Consider the following 24,822-nt stretch of genomic DNA (forward strand, 5'->3'; position numbering starts at 1 on the left):
TGCAGCAAAAGGACTCTACAAGGCAGCTAAGTAATCAGAATCCTTCTGTACACAAGAGAAGTCTAGATCTGCACACTTCTGGTGACTTTGCATGGGCAAAGTGAAGAGCCTGTGGCAACTTTCAAAAAAGGGTAGGGAATAGCCCCTCAATATCCCTACTCATTGACTAAGGTTACGATTTTGTCACGGAGCACGGAAGTCACGGCATCTGTGATTTTCAGAGACCTCCGCAGCTCCCCATTGGATATTTTGAGTAAAAGTTAGGGACAGGTCACGGGCTTCTGTGAATTTTTCTTTATTGCCCATGACTTTTCCTAAAAATACCCCTGACAAAATCTTAGCCTTACTCATGATATAACCTCTGAGGATGCATATAGACTATGGCTCAGCAAAAGAGGTCACTATCTGTGTCTGTACCAGGCAACTGCATTGCTGTGTCTTACTCATTGCTTTGTGGTACACATTGGTTTAAAAGGCAGTGGGGGGGAGGGGGAGAAACATTCTTATTCTATTGTATCTCTGTTATCTCAACCATTTTGAGTTATGTTGAAGGAGCCTACAAACTCAAGAATGTCTAGAAGTAGCATTATCCACTATATTTATAAAATCACATTAGACTGACTTTGTCTGGAACAGGTCTTGCTTTGGAAAAAAGAGTGAAAGACCAACGGATGCTACTACTTTGTGATGCACCCAAAAATTCATTTTTCCTCATACTCTTTCAAGGTGCAATACAGCACAACTTCCATTTTCACCTGAGGCAAAAGTGAGGGAAGAGAAACAGTCTGATTTAGAAAACACTCACAAAATTCAGCAAAACGCGATGAACTTTCCCACTACTAATTTTTAAAAACTCAGGAAAGTTGCCACCATCATGATTAGCTACTCAATGCTGGGACGCTTTGCTGCAGCCATTAATGCCTCCTTCCAACTCACGCGCCTCACTACTTTAGAGCAGATACAAAAAGTCCATTCCAAATGGACAATAAAGAAAACCCTTCCTCTACACGGAGGTGACTAATTCTGGTCATGTTTCTGGTGAATGTGACCAGCTTGAGAGCAGCAATTTTTTTTAAAAAAGTGCCTTTGGTAAAATTACAAACTGTACACTGTATTTTTACTGCTTTAATGATCAAGTAATGTTCCCTTGACATTAGCCATTGTTAAGAGCAATAGTTAATGACTAATGGATTAGACTGCTGGCCTCAGGCTATCTGTACTGCTAGCATATACCAGTTCCTTAGGGTTCATTCACAGAGCTGAGTCAATGGAATTTGGAAGGAGCTCTGGCACTTTCCTCTGCAGCAAGAGCAGCTGATTACCAGTTCTTAAGAAATCCTGGGACTAGATCTTGATCTCAGTTGCACCAGTGCAATCTGGAGCATCTCCAATGGTGTCAATGGAGTAATAATGGTATAACTGAGATCAGGAGATCAACCCTGGGAGCAACTTTTTAAAAAGATTTCTTACTGTTTTACTTGAGCAAGAAGAAAAATACAAAGATAGAAAGGACAAAGTTAAAATCAAAGAAAGATTCATATTCCCACTTCTACAGTATTTTTAAACTGAGAATCTGAAAGCACTTAAAAATATTAGTGAATTCAGACTTGCAACATGCCTTGAGGGAAGGTAGTCTATTCTTTGCCAGCCCTTTCAGATTCTTATACTACCTACATCAAGTATGCATTACTGTTCCCATGTTACAGATGAGGAAACTGAGGGACACAGATGTATCCACAGTTGCACACAAAGGCAGTGGCAGAGCTGAGAAAAGACAGGAGTCCTGACACCCAATCCCTTGCTCTAACCACAGAAACACACTCTTCCTAAATCTCTAATCAGATCTAATGAGCAGGGCTACCTTCCATGCAGCTCTTCTTTCCAGTTAAAAGCTGCACTGTTGCTTTCCAGGTGATGCCTTCACATTTTTCTTTCATCCAGTTTTCTCCACTGGCTACATTTATTGTATTGTGCCCTGGAAGAGGTGACATAAAAACATAAGAATCAAAGGGCCATCTAGCCAAGTATCCTGTCTTCCGACAGTGGCCAATGCCAGGTGCCAGAGAGGGAATGAACAGAACAGATAATCATCAAGTGATCCATCCCCTGTCGCCCATTCCCAGTTTCGGACACGTCTATTTCTCGTGACTGCGGCCCAGAAATCTGCCACATAGGGGAAGTGGGCCTAAAGCAATTGTAGCATTCTTGGGATCATGGAGACCTCACTCGCCACAAAGATTCCAGGAATGGTGCAGCTGAACTGTGGGCAGTAGACCATCTCAGTTGCTTTAAACGCACCCGCAATTCAAAAGATACAAACTTGGGGGGAGGGGGTTCTGAAAAGTGGCATATCACACTCAGAGACCTTGAGTCACACATCAAGTTGCTAGTAAATATTTATGTCCCACTGGTACTAAAAAAGCCTTGAAGATTGTGCTTCTAATAGCGCTGCTGATAGAACCTATCATTTTAGTGGTACATATGGGCCGCTAATGTTTTAATGAGGGAATTAGCCTTTTTTTGGCTAATAGATTAATGAGTGGTTTTAATGCAAACACATATCTAGAGGCTGTTCTCACAGGTGATCAGCATCTACAAGGATGGACACCCTACAAGAGCCTAGATAGATTAATTCTTTATCAGCAGTAGTAGTGAAATCCCTGAGTTTCACGCAAGGCTGGTTTAATATGGGGGTGGGGGTGGGGGGTTGATTAGGTCCCAGGCCTACACAGGGATTGTCTTTTTGTTCCGTGTTTGGGGAGCTGGTCCATCAATGGGCTCGGACACACTAATGCAATATAAATAATAATTAACAAGCAGAACATGGACAATAACCGGAAACAAAGATTTTCAGATGATTAATATATGTTTCATGCAAATGTAAATTTCATTTTGGCTAAGGGGGAATTCAGTGACAGATTCTCCCAGGTGAACAATCATTGGAAGGTAGAAGTACACAGTGTGCAGGTCCAAATGTACACCATGAGAACCCCATGGAAGGTAACAAAATCCTTCACAAAAACTGCTCTTGTATCTCCACGTACATGGATAATGCACTTTTCAGTATTAAGAAACTGTCTGGACTGGAGTCCAAATTCTTGCCCTTAACCAGGAAGAGATCAGAAAGTTTTGTATGCAAATATCTAATCGGCTTTTTGCCTTCTTGCAGAGTAGAATAAACTTCAGTCTAATCCAAGTAAAACAGTGCAAAGAGGTATTTTACAGGCCATTATAATCATTATAACTATTGGCTCACATCAATGGTCTAGTCTGTTTAACAAGAGTGACTCATTCTCCTTATGATAGCATTTATGTGTCCTTGGTGAGGTCTATATTGGCTGGCCATGGGGGTGAAGCTGTTAACATTCTTGTTTGCCTTTTTGCTTGATTTCCTCTGGAGATCTCAGGATGGTGACAATTAGAACTCATCCCAGAGCATTAAGAAAAGGATAATGGAGGATGAATATCAGAATAAATCTATTACCGTGTGGAACAGAGGCATATTAGAAGCCCTTTCCAAAAGAGGTGGTGGAGAGGTCATTGCTTGGTGTGTTTAAAACTAGATTGGTCAAAGCAATAGAAAATACACGGTCAGGAACAATCCTGCACTGGCCAGGAGGGTGAGCAGGACGGACTAGATGACCCAACGGTCTGATTCTTGTTATTAATATTACACTAATGTCCTGAAGCCTCAATCAGGATCAGAGCCTCATTGTGCTGGGTGCTTTACATACACATATGAAGAAATAGTGCCTGCCTCATCCTGTTGCATGAATCCAAAGCTTTGGTATTTTGGACTTGGAAAAGGCACTGTTCTGGGGTGGTGCCATGGTCGTAATGCAATTAACTCGTTAAAATAAAAGCACAATCAGATTCCCCCCTCCACCTTAATAGCAAAACACAAGCCGTATCCTTTAATAAAAATTATGGGCCACATCTTTAGCGGATATAAATGAGTAGATGATTTACTTCAATGAAGCTTTGTCAATTTAGATCAGCTGAGGATTTTGACCTTTGAATTTTGCAGAGGGGAATTTACAGACAGGGCCAGCACACACCTGTGCCTTGCTAGATAAAACAAGCCTACCCATATGTTTTTTCCCATGCCAGTTATTTGCTGAGAGGCAAAGAGTATCAGTGGGAACTGGCACAGCTTGTTTTTTCTTCAAACGTTTTGCTTTCTGTTTATATAGAGAGATAGAGAGAGAGAGAGAGAGAGCAGCTTCAGTCCGCTGCACATCCAGGCAGTGCAAACCAGAAGAAAACACTAGAGAATGCGGACAGACCTGCAGGAGAGCAGCCCCGGAGCTGACGCTTTCTGCACCAAAGCTTCCTCCTGCTGCATTGTGCATATATTGGTGGCATTTCCCTGTACAGTGGCAGCCCTGCTGTCTCCCATCACAGTGGGGATACAAGATCTTTTCATTTCATCCCTTCCTTACCAGCCTCTTTCTAGGGTTACCATACGTCTGGATTTTCCTGGACATGTCCGGCTTTTTGGGCTTCAAATCCCCGTCCGGGGGGAAATCCCAAAAAGCCGGACATGTCTGGGAAAATCAGGACATGAGGGGCCGGCGGTGCTAGGCCGGGGGCTGGGGCCGGGCCGGCGGTGCTGAGCCGGGGGCCGGGGCCTGGCCGGGGGCGCTGAGCCGGGGCCGGGCCGGTGGTGCTGGGCCGGGGCCGGCAGTGCTGGGCCGGCGGTGCTGGGCCGGGGGCCGGCGGTGCTGGGCCGGGGGCCGGCCCAGGGCCAGCACCCCAGGGCCCGAGCCGAGTCAGGCTGGAGACGCCGGGGGAGCCAGACTGGGCCGCGCTTCCTCCCCCCACCCCCCTTACCTGCTTCAGGCTTCCCACGAATCAAATGTTCGCTGGAAGCAGGGGAGGGGGCGGAGTTGGGGGGGCATGGGCGGGGCTAGGGGCGGGGCCGGGGCCCCGTGGAGTGTCCTCTTTTTGGACACTCAAAATATGGTAACCCTATCTTTCACTCCCTCCACGCAGATTCTCTCTGTGGTTTTAATATTTCTACTTTTAAGTGCATTTTGACAAGTGATTTTTAATGCTGGTGGAAGATTCTTGGATTGGCAGCCCTGGAGCCTGATATCCTCAATCCATATGCATAGATACAGCACAAGCAGTGGCAGTCCAAGCTTCCCCCCAACATACCACCCCCCTGACATTTCTCACACCTGGCCTAGAGTGAGCCCATCAGTGGGAGACAGCAAAGTCCAGCCTCCGGGGTCCATTCAATCCTGGGCCTCTTCGCTGAAACGGTCCACAAAGGGGGCAGGTATGGCAGGTGGGCTGCATGCTTTTTCTCCACCAATAACTGGACTGAGCCCCTCCCCAGCTCATTGCACATGAGCCACCAAACTTTTGGCCAGTCCCAGCCTAAGAAGTATTTGACCTGATGACCCATGGGTGAAGGGGTCTATCCCATTCACAATTCCTTGGGCCACCCTGATCTGCCAAGAAGTGCTCTTCCTTATCTGAGAAAGATCAGAATCCCTCTGGAGAAGTGGTCAGTCTGGACAGGGATGTTATCTCTAAGGAGGAGCTGGGGTAAGAATGAGAAAAATAAAAGGCTATCCCATTTAATTACACAGCACCGGCCTATTGCAACTAAACTCACATGAAATGTCAATAGACATAATTGAAGTTTGCAGAGTGCCCTGAGACCTTTGGATCAAAGTGCAAAGTAGAGTTGTTAATTATACGTATAACCATTTCCAAATCTCAGCACAATCAAGGTCATCTTTCACCAGAAACATTTGGAAGGGATATAAGCCCTCATGCTTCAGGGCATAGGCCAACCTCTAATGAGGGGTTAGGCAGAAACTTCCCCTGTGGACACGTGATCCCATCCCTGCCTCCTGCAGGGTTTCTTGCTCCTGCCTCTGAAGCAGCTGATGGTGGCGACTGTCAGAGACAGGATATTGGACTGGGTGGGTCCTCGGTCTGATCCAGTCTGACAATTCCTATGTTCACAACAGAGGTGCAGATGACACTATTTTGGAGACGTGGCATGAAATCCTGGCTCTAATGAAGTCAATGGGCATTTTACTATTGACTTGAGCGGGGCCAAGATTTCATCCTGATACGTACTATCAAGGAAAGACTATTTTTCTCCTCTTGTACTCCTGAAAACCCATGATAAAAACCTTTACGAGATACCTATGCAGATGGGCTGTAGTGCCCAGACTGGGCACAAACAAACACCTCACTAGACAGAAACCAGTCTCAGTACTCTACCACCATGTTCATTAGGCTTAGTCGAGTGTTCGAGTTGGTGCACTTCTCAATAGACGTCAAATTTATGTAAGTGCAGCAGCAGCAGCAAGAATAAACGTTTAGAGCATATTCATTGTTCTAAACCAAACACGCACCATGGATGTTATAAACCCTCTTCATCACCGGTCAGAATGCAATATATATGGCCTATCACTTTGCTTTTAGTCCTCTGAAGTCCCTTTGACAGTGCCCGGCAAACAGTCACTGATTGCTTCATCTTCTGACCCTCTCTCCCCTCCAAGTGCCTCTTGTCTGCACAAGCAGTAAAGTTTAGTGAATTTCAATGGTACTTACTTGCATTCTCCTTCACACCAGTACTATATTAATTTCCCTTCTGCGGGTGGCCTGATGTTCAGTCTCGCACTGTACTGCAAATCCAGCAGCAAATGGTCTTCGGAAGCAACATGAAGGAAGAACCCTGTCAGCAACAAAGGTTTGATAAAATTCTCTTCCAACATCTTGGATAGCGCCTGGGTCTTGTAGACATAGCAGCAAAGCTGGTTTGTGCCATTTGTCTGTACCTGGGAAATGGCATTCTTCCTGGGTGCAGTGCATAATATGCAGCAGGAAAAAAGGGGGTTTCCAGTGAGATTAACCTCAGACCTATCTTTACTCTTGCCATGGAGGTACCAGACAAAGAGCAATTTACGCAACAGCTGATTGTACTTGCTGGGGATTGTTACTTGGGGGAAATTTTCTCCATAAATGCCATGTTTGCAGTGAAGGAATCAAACTAAGACTCTAATAGGATTTGACTGCCAGTAACACAGTGGATGATTTCAGTGATCACAACTGTGTTTGCCTACACATGTGAATAGTTGTGCTCACACAGGAAGGCACACACGTGCACTTGTGTTGATATGGACGCATGGATGCTTGCATGATCTTATGCATACACATGCAATTTAACACACATGCACAAACCAGAATATGCTCCTACATTCTAGAACAACAACAAAGAGTCTGGTGGCACCTTAAAGACTAACTTGAACAAGGCTACAGCTGTGTTCCAAGGAGCTCACAGACCACAGCTGATGTTCCTTTGTTACCTAACAACAAATATTGACCATAAAGAACCACAGAATGATTGACTATTTGCAATGAACCCAGCCTAACTTCTGACTCCACAGAGGTTTTTCACCTCTCTCATTACCTCTCCCTTGGGCTGTTTAATCTTCTTGTAAAAGGAGGAGGAGGAAGGGTGAGGGGTCCTGGCCTTTCCCCACCTCTCCTAGGCTGGAAAGGCCAGCTCCAATAAAACACAGTCACTGTTGCAAAAAGCAGGGCCCATTTTTGTGTTGAGTTGGTTTTCTGCAGCTGAGTGGGTCATGTTTATCTTACCAACTTCTTCTGGGGGTGGCTAGTTAAAGACATTTTTCATGCTCCAGGAGTTAATTATTAGTTACAGACAAGTAGCCATTGAGCAATTAGATATCACAGCAAGGTAAAGAAAGCAAAACAGAACACCTTTTATCTGAAGGAGGAAATAAAACCCTCTCTTTGCTGGGAAAAACCCCTTATAAAATAAAGCCTGTCACCTGATGCCCAGAAAATAAACCAGTTTGGCTATTTGCACAAACTTTTCTTGGCACCCATCATATTCTTGGTAACTGAACAATGAAACACGACAGGTACCTGGATTAGTTGATGGGTCATTGATCATGCATTGCCTGCGTGCCACACACACACACACACACACACACACACAAATTCAGTGATAGGCAAGCTGGTTTAAAATATTAAGAACCCCAGTTCCCTCCAGCCCATCACTCAAAAGCCCATCCAAACCATTAAAGGTTTGGGACATATGAAGGTTTGAGAAACATATGAATTATAGACAGACTCAGATTAAGATGTGCACAGTTTGATTAGGAGCGTTTTAATGTCCCGATGTTTGGCATTTTGATCCTTGACACCTGGTTTCATTTTGGGGGCCCTACTCTGTCTTCCCCTGGCTGGATGCTATGTAGCAGTGGACACAGTATGGTAGATGGGGTATGACCAGTACTCTGCAGTTTAAACCTAATTCTCAGAAATGTTGAGTACCTGCATCTCCTGTTGACTCATCAGAAGTTGAGGAGGAAGGGGTGGGGGAAAAAAGGACAATTTTGCTTAGATCTGCACCTGTGATTGAAAAAGGAAGAAGACCAATGGTCAGAAATCCAATATAGTCTTACGGGAGCTATGGAAGCAGGTTTTTAAGGCACGGATTTGGCAACCAACGTGATGCCAAGTGAACAATCTTTCTTCCTGCTGGGAGAATAATGTTAAAAAGCAGAAGGGAGAAACTGAGGCACCAAACTCTTGAAAAGGGGCTTTGTTCCAAAATGGGCCCAAGTTGAAGAGTTTGGATCCAGATCCCAGTCGGGCTTCCCTACTCTCGCCTTCTCCCGCCCCTTCAAAATTCAGAGGTGTTTGGATCTAGGTTTGCGTTCAGCCCATAATAAGGCTAGGAGCCATCTGAAAAGTGTGGGTCCAGATTTTGCTTTGGATTTTAAAACCTAAAACATGGGGGAGGGGGTTAGATCTGGCCCATTTGTCCTTTGGAGAAAACTGAGCCCTGGTATGCCCTACCCCGATGTTGGTATAAGTCCGTCGGTGAGGGGTGTGGAAAATAGACATCCCTGAGCAATGCAGTTATCCTGACTCAACTCCTGCTCTGGTCAGTGCTATGTGGACAGGAGAGCTTCTCCTGTTGATATAGCTACTGCCTCTCAGGGAGGTGGAATACTTGTGCTGATAGGTGAAGCTCTCTCATTGGTGTAGGTAACATCTCCACTAAGTGCTACAGCTGTAATGCTGTAAGTGTCAACAAGCCCTAATTCTTTGCTCTGAGCAGTGGTTTAGCATAATGATGTCTATACACACACACAGGAGGTTTGAGGTGATCTTCATAACAAAATAACTAAGAGGGGCAGAAGGGAACATGAAGCAAGGTAATTCCATATCAGAGGGGTAGCCGTGTTAGTCTGGATCTGTAAAAAGCAACAGAGAGTCCTGTGGCACCTTTAAGACTAACAGATGTATTGGAGCATAAGCTTTCGTGGGTGAATGTTTGCGTCTGATGAAGTGGGCATTCACCCACGAAAGCTTATGATCCAATACATCTGTTAGTCTTAAAGGTGCCACGGGACCCTCTGTTGGTAATTCCATAGTGCAGGCTGCCATCCTGAATACAAGACTAGGCCTTACAAATACTGAACTGTTGTAGAAAAGTATTGGCTTTTACAGACTGTCTGGGGTTACAGAATCCAGGTGTCTCACTCATTCTCTGTACAGAGAGTGTCTCCAGAACAGAACACACCACCAGATGAATCCATTCTCCAAACAAAGATTGTACCAAGAGTCAAAAATAATTAACATCACATTGTGGAATGCTGTGGTCCAAGCCTTGTCCTCCAGAGTAAATTATCCATGGGAACCTTCAGCTGGGCAGAGATCTACAGTACATTTATTCTCATAGAAACTCATGTGCTAACACTGCCCAGACTGGATTGTTTTAGAATGCCATTGCACCGTAGATAGGAATATACACTAGATGGTACTTTCTGTATGATACCACTGCCCTCTAATGGATGGAAGTCAGACCTTTGCAAGCAATCTTTCTTGTAGCAGGCCTACAAACTATAGTGACTTTTATGCAAAGATAATAAAGAATTTAACACATTAAATCATTTAGCATAGCAATACCCACAGGAGGCAGGTAAATATGATTATCCCCATACGACTCTAAGAACATCCTGACGCCGAATGGCTAGAGGCCTAATGGTATCAGGCTAGGTGTTTCAGCTGGCCTGATCCATTCAGTGTACCCCGACTCAACCATGATTACAATCTGTATCTAAAAAGGTGTCCGGTAAGGTATCATTGGAAAACCAATAACGCACTGAGCATTAATATTCTTGGCATGATGTATACACAGGGTTTGTGCAAAATGTTATGAATATGTGCTAAAATTATATTCTTAAAATGTGTGTGGCTAGCAATGCATAAGTACTGTGTACCTTAGACAAAGGAATGGCCACTTGATTCTCTGACCAGCCCTGTCTTCAGGCAGAGACAATGAAGGCCCATTTTTACATATCAGTTTGTGATGGGGCACTCCACTCACCACAGGTCTGGCACCTCCTCCTGGCTGTTCTGGGGAATAGCTCGCCAAGTCAATGCTACTTCCTCGGTTGTATGCCGTCACTCTCTCTCTCAATCTGGTCTGTAGCCCCTTTCTTGCTCTCCGTGACTCGGCCCTCCAGCCAGGTCACTTGGTGTTCTCCCCTTCCAGGAGCAGGGCTGGCGCTTCCATTTAGGCGACCTAGGCGGTCGCCTAGGGCACCAGGATTTGGGGGGGGCAGCATTTTGCCGCCCTCGGCAGCAATTCGGCGGCGGGGGGGTCCTTCCGCGCTCTGGGTCTTCGGCAGCAATTCTGCGGCGGGTCCTTCACTCGCTCTGGGACCCGCCGCCAAAGTGCCCCGAAGACCGGGAGTGCGGAAGGACCCTGCCCCCCAAGACCGGGAGTGTGGAAGGACCCTCCCCCCGCCGCCGCAGAATTGCCAACAACCGGGAGCACGGAAGGACCCCCGCCTAGGGTGCCAAAAACCCTGGCGCCGCTCCTGTCCAGGAGATAGTTCTTCAAAGTCTCTGTCACTCACAAAGTGACCCAGGCAGTCTTCCATTCACTGCCCCACCAGTGCCACTTCCCCAGTGGCGGGTAAGGGAACCCAGGCCCACCCTCTACTCCGGGTCCCAGCCCAGGGATCCTACCACACACAACCAAGGTCAGTTCAGTCCCCAACCTTGCCGCTTACTCATTAGGCTGCTTCTTACCCCGGCACTCCCCTATCTCTGGGGTTTACCAGCCTCTCTATTCCCTCCTCCTAGGGAATCACCATTGGCTACTTGTCTCTATAACCCCCAAATCCAAGGGAGTGACAATAGACTACCTCCCTACAGTCCCCTGCCTTCTCTCAGCTCCCTGGCTTTATAGAAACCCCTCCTGTTCCTGCACAGGTGAGCTTCCCCTAATTAGAGCTTTCCTCCTGGCCTTCAGCCTAATAGGTTCATTGGCCTATCTGGCCTCCATTAACCCCTTCAGGGCACGTGTGTGTGTGGGGGGGGGGGAACGACACCCCATCACACAGATAAACAAAGCTACCAAACAGGCAAGGACATAGCAGAACATCTATGCCCACCCCCAGCAGGAGAGAGAAACTTGGTCTGGGTTTTTACTTTCCAGAGACTACATTGTGAAGGTTCACTGGTCTATAAAGATGGGGGGTGGGGGTGAACCTCAAGTGATAAGCAACTGAATCAATTGATGGTATACAATATTATTGTATTATTAAAGTGTATCAAGTAGGTGTTTATGAAAACTAATGACACACTGGTGTTTAATATCATCATAAAATGTATGTATTAAAACTATATAAGGAATTATGGATACTCATTGATATAAGGCTTTACAGTCTATGTCCAAACAAAGGGAGAAACAGGTCTCTCCTGGACAGGAGGGAACGTAATAACTATTTATCTATTTCCTATGAAAAGTATACTTGGTGGAATCAAGACAATGGAAGTTCTGTTTACATACAGGGAGATGGAAAGCCCATAGGAAGGGAAGAATGAAGTCATCCTGTCTCTTGAAGCAAAGTCATTATATTTTGGGAGATATAAGCAGAGATATGCAGACAAAAGGGAACAGAGCTCTTGCGAACTGAGAAGGATGGGTCCTTCAACCAGGGTGGGTTGAAGTCTCTAGGAACTGAATTCCACTTAGGCAAAGATCTTTCACCTAGGAAGACAAGGGAAGCCAGCCTCTTGTACTTCTGTGGAAGGTCCTGATAGAGGAAAAAACAGCCTTGGTTGGGAAGGAGAATGATTGGTGAGACAAAACATTTTAAACAAAGCCTATACCTTGGTAGATTAAGTTTGTCTTTTAGCTATGTGTTTTTTCACTTGTGTTTGTTGGTAACCCTTTCTAACTTTATTCCTTTTACTTGGCATCACTTAACCTATGTCCTATTGTTAATACAGTTGGGTTTTTTTTTACTATAAACTAACTCAGTGCTGTGTTTAAATGGAAGGGTGTATTTGCCCCAGTGAAGTTTATAAGCTATGATATTCTTTTGTGACTTTAAATAAACATTGTTTTTTCTGAACTGCCCAGGAGAGGATTGGACATTACAGAGCACATGATTTTGGAAAATTCAGGACTGGGAGTGTGCTGGGGTCACTCTACACCAGTCATACTCCTGGTCTCTGTCAGCCTTGGCTGACAGAGACCAGGAGTATGACTGGTGTGTTGCTGGCAGACTGCTGGGTTCAAGTTGCTGGATCAGAGCTGCCATTAGAGAGACACTCAGGGTGTGACCTGCATGTTTGCTGCTCACTGTGAACATCCCAGGCATGGAGTTACAGTAGCATAGCATTTGAGGCACCTACGATTACAGGGCAGGTAGTGACTCAACCCCTCACTGATCTGCATTGCACCCCACACAACCTGACACTCCATTTTACTAAGAAGGAAACTGGGGTCCGGGGATATTAGGTGACTTATTTCTAGTCAACGGTAGAGCCAAGAACACAAGTACCCTGAGTTCCAGTTACCTGCTGTGAACCCGAGATCATACTGTTTTTCCTTTAGTACAAATGGCTATAGGTCTAAGTTTCTGGTAACACTCCGTGCACGTGCCTTAACTCACGACTCAAAGTGTTTGTATCATGGATCAGTTCAATGGGTGGTTTTAAAAAAAAATTAAATATCCAACTAAATAAATAATGTGACCTTCCGAATGTGGTTATTTACAGATTTCAGGAGATTGGGGAACCAGGCATTTGAAAGGAAAATGACTTTCTTGGTGTTCATCTTCTTGCTCTCCTTCCTCCAAGCTGAGTCTGCAAGAGGTAAGTATCTAATAGTGACTAAGTTAAGAGTGCGAGACATGCCGACATTTAGCACAGTCAGTGTAAGGCTAATCTTATATAGCAGATATCAGTGAAGACATAGTTATGACCAAATAGATGAATGTTATTTATAGCCCTTGCTGATCTCTTGAGACCATTCGGATTAGAGGCAAATCAGCTGATATATCTGATTTCCTGACTTTCCCATTCCTTGGTCTCTCTCTCTTTGGTGTGGTATTTGGTCTGAAATCTCCTGGGAACAAGAGCTGTGTGATGCACTGCAGTTTTTGTCCATGGGGGCTCACAGAAACCTTTCTACCATTTTGTGGTTTGGATTCCACACCCCAAGTTTCACTTTGAGTTTGGGGTTCAAGTGGACCTAAAATTTCAATTTAAAGCTTAGCCCAATCAATTTGCCGGAGTTTGGCCCAAAATAATATAATACCCATCGTGTTTAGCATTGTTTCTTTTAAAAGATAAAATCAGCCCCAGGGATCTCTGCAAATTCAGCCCCTCCCCCGACCCCTCAAAGGTTCTTGAACCTCAGTGAAACTATGGGCAAAACCTGAGTTTTGGGTTTTCAACAAAACTAGCAGATGAAACCATCATTAAGGAAGAGTTGCCTAGCTCTGACAGGGACCCACTGCTTTGTAAGATTTCAGATATATGCTGCTTTGAGCCATTATGGAATAATCAGAGCAGTGACTATTTTCACAACTATTTAGTATTTCTGCCTATGATTGAAATCCAAGGTTGCAAGAAAATTAAAAGAACGTTAAAAAGCCAAGTCAGCTAAAACAGTGAGGTTCATTTCAAGTTTGGCATGAAGGTTTGAATTGGTTCTTACTTCATCCAAACCAGTTTAATCATCACTAATAACTACCAACTATATTGCCACAGAAATTTCACAGCACATTCAGAAACAAAGAGGGGTTTGTGGCTAAGGCACTAGATGGAACACAGGAGATTAATTTTTAGCTCTGCCATAGACTCCTTGTGTGACCTTGGGCAAGTCATTTAATTTTTCTTTTGTCTGTCCTGGCTATTTTGACTGAAATCTCTTTGGGGCAGGGATTGTCTCTTACTTTGTGTTTGTAGCTATGTGCCTAGCTCAGTGAAGCCCCTATCTCCATTGGGGCCTGACAGTGCTAGTGTAATAATGACTTGACTTGTGGTGAATAACATGAAACATGTTTCCTCTTGCCAGTTTCAAGTTCAAGCCCCATATTCGGACCGAGGCAGGTGACCGGTTTGCTGGGAGGATCAGTTACTGTGAAATGCTTCTACCCTCGCACCAGTGTGAACCGACATGACAGAAAATACTGGTGCAAGGAATCAACACGGCAATGTGTGACCGTCATTTCTTCCAGTGGCTACACTGCTCAAGACTTCGCTGGCAGAGCGACAATCACAGACTTCCCAGAGCAAGGCATCTTCACCATTGAGATCTCAAAGCTAGTGGAAAAGGACATCGGCTTTTATAAATGTGGCATTGGTCTCGTAAATAGAGGTCTTTCCTTCAGAGTGAAGCTGGATGTTTCCAAGGGTAGCTACAGCCTGGGGGCTTCTTATATTATTATTACAAAAGAAAAATAATTGTATTTGGGAAATCTATCCATCGACAATATCCAAGAGAGCAAAGTGATTGGTACCTTGAGTAATAACCAAGATCTCTGCATTTCTAGCACCCCCATCACTGTAATGTAAAGGTACCATATCAAAATGGAGATGTACACTAATTCTGTTCAAGGCAGCCAAAATTCCTTGATTTATCTACTCTCCTGAGTGGAAAGTGTTAAGTCAGCAAAAATAAAGGTTGTAATTTACAATACCATATGCGATCATGTGGTGCAGCATAGCATAGTACAGGACACTACAATATGGTCTACTGTAGTATGGGAGAGTAAACAGTGCCATATGACATAGTGTAGAAGCATATGATATGGTGCACAGAAGCATGGTGCATTAAGATATCCTGCAATGCAGTGCACATGGGGTGGCCTGGTACTAAATAATGCAGGGTTGAAAAGTATGGGAATGTGTATAGAGATATGGTACAGTAGGGTATACCTTACTGGAGTAGACTCTGGTACAGTCTGGGGAAGTATAGAAGAGTAGGATTACTGCAGTGGTATAGAAGAGTGTTGTAAACCACAATACAGTCTGGGTTCTGGATACTGACTTGGACTATCATTCACACAGGTCCAAACGTGCCCGAAGAAGCCGAACTCTATTACATCGAGCTGGGAGGTTCTGTGACCATCAACTGCGCATTTGGCACGGAATATGGTAGTGAGAGGAAGTACATGTGCAAAATGGGGAAAATCGGCTGCTCTAATGTCATCGATACCTACGGGAATGTTAACGAAAACTACAAAGGGAGAGTTTTGCTGAGCCCTCAGGAGCTTGCTGGGTCATTCAGCCTCTATATAACCCAGATGAGGAAAGAAGATTCAGGTGTCTATTTGTGTGGGGTTGGGGCTTACGGAGAGAAAGGAGAATCCAAAGAACTGGATGTGCATGTCTACCAAGGTGAGCGATGGGCAGGGTGTGTAGATTTCAGCCATTCCAACAGTCTGAAGAGATTAATATTTTATTTCCTAAGGGTCTGAGTTTCCCTTGAAAATCTCACTGATACTCTTAATTTTATCTAGAGAGAATAAGAATTGTGCTTGTTGTTCTTTTATGTTTTCATCTATTTAGCTACCAACAGTGTCCTATGTGCGTCACAGACAAATAAGAAGACAAAAGTCCCTTTCCTAAAGACTCTATGTTGCAATCTCCATTGTGTGTTGACAGCAGGGGTTTAAACCCGAGTCTTCATCAGAAAAGCCATCGCTTGAGTTGAAGGAGTAACTCCATTAGTAGGTAGCAGTGATAGGCAGTAATCCTCTCTGTGAACCAGCCTTTAGAGAAGGTCATGATGGCCCATGCAAAAGGCAAATTCTCTTTACAAATTTGGGATGAGCAAAGGTCCTGCTTGACCCATTTAACTGGCTTATCTTAAATGCAGACTGTAGAAGAAAAAACACATTTTCCTAACCAGTAGACTGCCCTGCCTAAGCAATTTTTAGAAATAGTGATCCAATATGAAGAGAAAGAACTACAGAATTTAGAAAAGGTTAGAGCCCATACAGTTTACCCCCTCAGTCATCCCAGGATCGCTCCCTACAATCTATTCTCCAGTCTAGTTTTAAATGTCTCCCACGATGGGGCTTCCACCACTTTCTTTGGGAGACTACTGCATGTTGGAATAGATCTCCCTTTGCATAATCTGCCTGCTGCAAATTAGCCTCATTGCTTCATTCTGGATTAGTTTCCGAAGCACAAATGCAAAGAGTAGATGCTATAGGCAATAAGCCAAAGGTATTTCTATGCTCAGTTGGATGCACTAACAGTCTTAGGGCAGGTCTACACTACCGCTTAAGTTGATCTAACTTACGATGCTCAGGGGTGTGAAAAAGTCCCCACCCCACCCTCCGAGTGATGCAAGTTTTGCACTGTTCACACCAGTGGTATGTCAGCAGGAGACACTCTCCTGCCAACATAGTTTACGCCACTCGCCAGGGTGGAGTAATTATGCCAACGGGAGAGCGCGTCTTCTGTCTTCACTTGACGTGCTACAGCGGCGCAGCTGCACCGATGCAGAGCTTGTATAGACTTGCCTTTAGTGGCTGCTGTTCCTCTTGAGATATGTGTGGCTCTTATTGCTCCACTTGTGTTTGGGTTCCCGGATGTTTGTAGAAGACATTGTTTGGCCTGATGCCATGCCATTGTGCCCCGGGTTTCTCCACAGGTTCCAAGTGAAGGGGACCCCAAAACTTCTCATGAACCAGTCATGCTAAACCTTAATCAACAAGGAAATGCCCATTATCGTTGGTGTCCTTGCTGGCTCTCTTGACAGAACGACAGGTCTGTGGAGGACTGAACTACTCTCTGGCTTCTAGGGGGGTCCCTCCAGTTCAGGATTGAGGCACAAGGGCCAGATCCAAAGTCCACGGAAGTCAGGGGAAAGACTCTCATTATTCCACTGGGGGCTGGCAGGAGGCAGTGTCTGAGGGAAACTTGAGCTCTCACTGGCCAGGCTGTGACTATTCTGTTCTGCAGTCACCAGCGTTGTCAGTCTGTTATACCCCTCTACCCTGATATAACGCGACCTGATATAACACGAATTCGGATATAACGCAGTAAAACAGTGCTCCGGGGGGGGGGGGGGCAGGGCTGCGCACTCCGGTGGATCAAAGCAAGTTCGATATAATACGGTTTCACCTATAACGTGGTAAGATTTTTTGGCTCCCAAGGACAGCGTTATATCGAGGTAGAGGTGTATTTCATCCCTGCAATTAACTTTACTTTAAAATGTTTTTTTTATAAGGAACAGACCCAACCAGACAACCACATGAGGCACATGCAGCATGCATGTTATCACAGCATGAAATGTGTGAGAGGAGTCTAACAGAACGTGTTCCATTTTGTATCTCCAGAGACATCTGTCCCCCAGGGACCACACGTAATAAATGGAGTCATAGGAGGTTCAGTATCTGTCGAATGCCACTATGATCCACGGGGAAATTACACTATCAAGTACTGGTGCAAATGGAGGAAGAATGGATGCAATCAGTTAATAACCAACCTTGCGAGTATGATAGATTCGTATGAAGGAAGGATAGTCCTGCATGATAACCCGGAAAACGGAACATTCACGGTAATAATGAACCAGCTGACAGCAGGGGATGCAGGATATTACTGGTGTATGACGGATGGAGATATGGAAAGGAAATCTACGAAGGAGCTGAAGATTATAGATGGTATGAAAGTGCATGTAGAGATTAGTGTCTCTGCCAGCACAAGCAATTATCTTTGTTCCTCCCAAAGCAGCATCAAAGAGCAGAGCTTTGTTTTCCTGAGAACTATTTTCTAATTCTTAGCTTCATAATCTTAATGGGTAAAGCTTGACATTTCAAGGTACAAATAAGAGTTGATGGAAATGTTTCAAAAAAGTACAAGATTTCAACAGAAACTTTTTTTGGACAACATTTGAAATTTTTTGGCAAAGTTTTCACTAATTTCCCACCAAACATTTTCACTGTTTTTCAAGCTTTTCTGACACAAATGCTATTTAAATGCCATATATACACTATAAAGTACATAGGGATATATGTATCCATACACATATATAGTACATTTAAGTGTTACGAAAGCAATATAAGGTGCATTTACCCTCATAGATACACTCTATACCATGTAGTTACATAGTAATTATATATTCCTGTCAACACCTTGTTGATAACAGTACTTCTGCATATTAAATGTTCAAGTCATTAATATCAGCCTCACTGTTTTGTTTCCCTTCTAACAGGGCAACCTGGTTTAACAGGACTGAAAAAGATTGATGCAGTCATTGGTACACAGGTCACTATATCATGCTCTTATCCATGCAAATATTATTCTTACCAGAAATATTGGTGCAAGTGGCATAATACTGGCTGCCAAACTCTCATCTCCTCTGAGCAAAACCAAACCGGCCTGGTTGTCAACTGTGACAAGGAGAAGAGGACACTCTACCTAACTTTTGACCAAGTAATACAGACAGACCAAGGGTGGTATTGGTGTGGAGTGAGCCATTCTGGTCACTATGGGGAAACCATGGCAGTGTTTCTGACAGTAAATGGAGGTGAGCTTCAGGATTTATTGCAGGACAAAACAGGCAAGGTTTTCTCTGTAGCCATGATGCTCACCCATAATCAGGGCTGGCTCTAGCTTTTTTGCTGCCCCAAGCAGCAAAAAAATGCGCTGCCCCCCGAGGCCCCCCGCCGAGCGCCACGCCGCCCCCCCCGCCGAGCGCCGCCGGAAACCCCCCCCAGAGCGCCGCCCTCCCGCACCGCCCCTCCGCCAAGCACCGAGCGCCGGAAACCCCCCCCGAGCGCTGAGCCCCGTGCTGCCCCCCCTGCCGAGCTCCGCGCCGCCGGAGCCCGCTCCCCACCGCCGAGCGCCGGGCCCCTGGAGCCCGCCCCCCCCACCGAGCGCCGGGCTGCGCTGCCGGAGAGCCCCCCCCCCCCCCGCCCCGCGGAATGCCGCGCCGCGCTCCCTCCGCCGCCCCTTACCAGGTGCCGCCCGAAGCATGTGCTTGGGTGCCTGGTGCCTGGAGCCGGCCCTGCCCATAATGGTGTCATTCCATTGAGAGGCACTATCTCAAAACAACAACCAAGTGGTGACATCATAATCTCCTCTGCCTAGGACAGACCACACTTTCTGTTTCACTAAGGATCTCACAGTATTCACAACGTTTATCGCAGTAACTCTCATTCACACATTTGTTACTACCTTCTTCCATTTTCCAGTCACTGTAACAAGTCTGGAAAAAGAATTGAGTCTGCACCACTTTTACATTTCAGCCCCCTATTATTTATTAATTAGTATTATTATTTATATTTCAGCAGCACTGAGAAGGCTTGGCCAAGAGCAGGGTCCCTTTGAGCTCATAAGAGAGACTCCCTGCCCCAAAAAGCTTACAGTTTACATAGAGAAGAGCACAGGGAACAAGAAAATAAGGACTATTGTGCTATTTAATAGAGGGGGAACTCGATTGCTCAACTCCGTCTCAGTACATTTAAAATACAGATGATTTTTTCTTGGGATAGAGGGTTGGAGGAAGTTGGGGGCAAACACAACCATGTGGTGTTGGAAACCTAAACCCAATATCCTTGTGTTAACTAATGCATGAGAACCAGAAAGAGCAACTGGCTAGAAATGAAAAGGAACCAGTGTCCTTGCTGAGTGAAATGCAAAAAGTAACATGCAATATAAATGGTGATACGCATATCAAATATTTGAATCGTATTCTGGAGCATACTATTAACACAGCTAGGGATTAAAAACAATCTTTTTAATACATGGCTAGGAAGACCACTCAAGATTTTCTTATGAGGTCATTTGGTAAAAGTGACTCCTGTTTTAAAAAGTCACTTAGGAATCAAAGTCTCATTGAAAATCAATGGAAACATTTTGAAAAAGAGATTTAGGCACTTTTGAAAATGGTCTTATTTATGAATCAAGTGCTGACAATATATTGGTTTCTCTCTCTCTCTCTCTCTCTCTTTGCTGTGATGCTGGATGCAAATAACCCACCACTCCCATCTACTACTGTTTGAAACTAAAGATGCAATTTCTCCCAATGCAAAATCTGAAGATGCTACTATTTCCAACACAGACTCTGAAAATAGTAATGATCCCCAAAACAGAGGCGGGGTCATAGATAACAACTCTTTACCAAGGTCAGTCCATCGAAGACTTTGTTCCAAAGTGGTTTGGAAAAGAATAAGAATTCCCCTGCACCATCGAACCTGTCCATTTTTACAACCAAACTTTTTTTATAGTTCTCATGTATTCTGATATGTTCAATTCCAATGAGTACTAATTACTGTCAGAAACTGTCCGTTCATGTTTCCCAGCAAAATTTTGCCAATATCAAAATTTTGGCTCAGCTTTGGGTAACCATCCAAACTCTGAATGTTTATCCACTCTGAACTCCAGTTTTTTGACTTTTGTCCATCATTTCTCATAATGTCATTTGGCAAATACTCATTCTTCTAAGGCTTCTGTTGGTACAAAGGTTGCAATATGTTCTAGTAGCTAGAACAGCACACTGGGGTCCAGGAACCTGGAACGCTCATTCCCTTTGGGATCAGGAGAAGCCAATTCACCCATTCCAAAATGGGGATAAAGATATTTATCTGCCTCATTGGGATGTCAAGATGCTTTATTAATTGTTTATTAATAGCTCTGACATCTGTAGATGAATATCACTATGTGAATGCAATGATGATTTTGTTCTAAAAAATCCCACTTGATTCTGAATTTTGAATTCGGCCATCCATGATTTTGCCATTGTGAAGCATTTCTGCATACGTAACTGTGCACAAGCTTTCTATATAGATCTTCTAGGCTATGCTGGTTCATCTGTGTTATACAGCCCTGTATAGAGCAATATAAAGTCACAAAGATCACACATGTGTATTGCTCAATTGCTCCCTTTCCAGCTCTGAGGAACATGACAGCTCTAAGGTGATTCTCTCAGTCCTGCTCCCCATTGCTGCTGTGTGTCTGCTCCTTGCTACAGTCTTTGTGGTTGTTAAATTTAGGCTCCTGAAGCGCACAGGTGAGTCCTAACTTTCTTTATTGGCCTTCCAGGGGGCTTAGGGAATACTGTAGATTTGGAGGTAGAGGGTGTATGACATGTACAACAATCTCTGTACTGGTATGGGCTGCTCCTATGAGCCTTCCCCTGTCAGAGCACTCATATAGGAATGGTGGGAACAGCATCCCAGCCTTTTGCCCCAGAACAAAGCAATGCCATATAAAACATTGTTGGCAAAGTATATGTATGGCTGGACTCAATAATATTTTTGTACCTCAGAGCACTTTACATCTAGCTGATTGACCCTCCCACCATCCCATTTTATAGACAGGGAAAATGAGGCTATAACGGGAGCCGTATCTTCCTGGCATTAGAACATCCGCTCCGCCAGCCCTGTGCTCAGATCTACTGCCTTCTCTCTCTAAAAATCAGGCAGTAGCAGAAAGCTTGAAGAAAGCCTGTCCTCCTGAGACATCTAGCCTGGTTTCCATACCAAAGAGGCTCAGATAAATATCTGAGTGCTACTAGCATCAGAATCTTTTGCAGGTCATCCAGTGCTAATAGATGTGTGCGTGGCTGGGGAGGGAGAGAGTCTGGCTACTAGTGAGACATTTACCTTGAGAGTATAAAACAAAAGAGCTCATTGTATTAAATAATGTCGTGTGCGTATGTCTGCTCCCTGCCTCCCTTTTAACAGATTTGGTTTCGGTTGGAAGCTACAGAACAAACATTAGCCTGTCAGAATTTGAGAACTCCAGAGATTATGGAGCGAAGGACAACGTGGGCATACGTGGTGCTCAGGAGACGCAGCTAGGAGGAGTGGATGGTAAGTCCCATATTTACCACCCATAACGTATCTTGAGGTAAAGAAATGACTGGCCTAGGGGATAGTACATATAAAGAGGAGTCTGCATTGAGGCTGCTGGCTACAGAAAAGATACTGGGATCTTTTCTCACTTTGTTGTGCAAAAGCAAAACTTAAAAAAAAAATGTATCTAGCCAGCAACTGCAAACTGGATGGTTTCTACAATGGACTAAAAGTATTACATATTTTTAATGGAGATATCCCATCTCCTAGAACTGGAAGGGACCTTGAAAGGTCATCGAGTCCAGCCCCCTGCCTTCACTAGCAGGACCAAGTACTGATTTTGCCCCAGATCCCTAAGTGGCCCCCTCAAGGATTGAACTCACAACCCTGGGTTTAGCAGGCCAACGCTCAAACCACTGAGCTATCCCTCCCCCCTAAAAACAAATTCTCCCAGAAGTGCTTACAATATTAAATGCAAAGTAATGCATATTGGAAAAAATAATCTCAACTACACACACACAAAACTAGCTAAATTAGCTGCTAATACTCAAGAAAGAGATCTTGCATTCATCATGGATAGTTCTCTGAAAACATCTGCTTTTTTTGACTGCAGTGGCAGTCAAAAAAAAAAAAGCTAACAGAATGCTAGGAACCATTAGAAAAGGAATAGATAGTAAAAAAGAAAATATCTTAATGCCACTATACACATGCTTGGTACGCCCACACCTTGAATACAATGGGCAGTTCTGCTTGAATAAGGATGTGTTATTTACCCCTTCACATAACACACTAGAATTAAGGGTCACCCAATTAAATTAATAGCAGGGTTAAAACAAACCAAAAGAAGAACGTAGTCACACAATACATAGTCAACCTGGGCAACTTGTTGACATGGGAGGTGGTGAAGGCCAAAAGTATAATTAGGTTCAAAAGAGAATTAGTTAAGTTCATGGAGGATAGGGTCATCAATGGCTATTAGCCAAGATGGTCAGGGATGCAACCTCATGCTCCAGGTGTCCCTAAACCTCCAACGGCCAGAAGCCGGGATGACAGAGTGCATCACTTGAAATTACCCTGTTCTGTTCATTTGCTCTGAAGCATCTGGCACCAGCCACTGTCAGAAGACAGGATACTGGGCTAGATGGACCATTTGTCTGACCCCCTATAGCCATTCTTATATAAAAGCACAAATAGGAACAATAGAGACTTGGTCTCTGATCTCGGCATCTTTCACAAGTACTAAAGTCACAAGAAACAGTTAATATCTCTTTTATCTTTTTGGTAGTTGGGGTTATTGTTTGAATGACAAGCCTAAAAGTTCCAGTACCTAGACCATCAAACTCAGTGTGTGGGCAGTAGAGTCACTGGTGATTGTCATCTTTGGAAACAGAAAATAAAACTTTTTTAAAGAAACATCAAAGATGTTTGTTCTCCCCTAGAAATCTAGAGGCTTCCCTGGCTCAATACGCAGGGATGCTTAGCACGTAATGCAGGTGCAGCACAGTTGGTTCATGGGAAAGGTGGTGTCGAGGGTGCATTTGCAAAAGCTTTACAGTGCTAGTGCTTCAGCCTGACATCCCTCCCAGAGAAGAAGTTGTACCCTGAACATCAGCAGCAGTTTAGTGCATGTAGGAGCTACTGAATAAGTGGGGCTTGGCTTACACTGCATGATCTCCCATGCAGAGTACCCTAACATCTCCTATGCTTTTCAGAATTTATAACTACCCCTGGCAATGCTGAAGGTGCAGAAGAACCACCGAAGGTGAAAAGGGTAAGAACTGCTAGAATATATAACCCAAGGTGCTGCATGCAGCCTAGTCTTTCTTTCCGGCAGTAGAGCATCAGCAGCAAAAGCTCCTCTTTCTCCTGTATGCCCTATTTATGGTCAACTATTTCTCAATTAGCAGCCTATTAAGAATCACACCTGCAGCCTCTCCACTGGAGTTTCTAACCCTTTACTGCACCTACATCATTTGAGCATAGAACTTAACAGCAGTCACTTAGCTTTGATTCGTGGTTTCAGTTCAGCTGGAAATATTAGCAGGTGTTATTGTTCTGGAAGCCTGAGTCTAGGTGAGGAGACTGATAAATCCAAAACTGTCAGATTTACTGGATCAATGGAAGCTGTGAGCCTGCCACAGGGATCCAGCTGCTTTCGAGTTCTTCCCTGTTAAACCAGGTAGTTCTCTAACGCCGGGAAGGAGTGCTGTATGGTCAGGGCCGGCTCCAGGCACCAGCTTCTCAAGCAGGTGCTTGGGGCGGCCGCTCCGGAGAGGGACGGCAGGTCCAGGTATTCGGCGGCAATTCGGCGGGCGGTCCCTCACTCCGCCTGGGAGTGAAGGCCTCCCGCCGAATTGCCGCGGCAGATCGCGATCGCGGCTTTTTTTTTGTTTTTTTGTTTTGTTTTGTTTTGTTTTGTTTTGGCTGCTTGGGGCAGCCAAAACCCTGGAGCCGGCCCTGTGTATGGTGGTTTTAGTAGGAGAACTAGAAGCCTGGATTCCTGTGTCTTTTTGCAAAGTCTACTGCTGACTGTGTGTGTGACTGCAGGCAAGTCACTTTAACCAACTGTAAAATGAAATAAAGGTACTCTCACCTCCCGCCCGAGTGCTGTAAGGCTTAGTTACAGATTAGCGTTCCTCAAGCTGTCAACAACTATTAAAAAAAAGTCCACAACAAATAGTTCTAGGTGCCCTAA

The 24,822-nt window shown here is 44.7% G+C and overlaps 1 protein-coding gene across 3 annotated transcripts in view; it reads left to right on the top strand.

Moving 5' to 3' along the window:
- PIGR (polymeric immunoglobulin receptor) overlaps positions 1-24,822 on the top strand; it is a 29,055-nt gene that overhangs the window by 2,805 nt on the left and 1,428 nt on the right. For 2 of the 3 annotated variants that reach the window (XM_054025846.1, XM_054025847.1), the window contains exons 2-10: positions 13,087-13,182; positions 14,390-14,728; positions 15,385-15,714; positions 17,667-17,990; positions 18,542-18,856; positions 20,342-20,456; positions 21,222-21,340; positions 22,017-22,145; positions 23,840-23,898. In XM_054025846.1, coding sequence (XP_053881821.1) covers positions 13,125-13,182; positions 14,390-14,728; positions 15,385-15,714; positions 17,667-17,990; positions 18,542-18,856; positions 20,342-20,456; positions 21,222-21,340; positions 22,017-22,145; positions 23,840-23,898 — 1,788 coding nt within the window. In that variant the 5' untranslated portion in view covers positions 13,087-13,124. Of the gene's footprint in view, positions 1-5; positions 132-13,086; positions 13,183-14,389; positions 14,729-15,384; positions 15,715-17,666; positions 17,991-18,541; positions 18,857-20,341; positions 20,457-21,221; positions 21,341-22,016; positions 22,146-23,839; positions 23,899-24,822 lie in introns of all 3 variants that reach the window. The other variant, XM_054025844.1, reaches the window with a different exon arrangement.

Source organism: Malaclemys terrapin, chromosome 4 (assembly GCF_027887155.1).
Source record: "Malaclemys terrapin pileata isolate rMalTer1 chromosome 4, rMalTer1.hap1, whole genome shotgun sequence".
Taxonomy (NCBI): domain Eukaryota; kingdom Metazoa; phylum Chordata; order Testudines; family Emydidae; genus Malaclemys; species Malaclemys terrapin.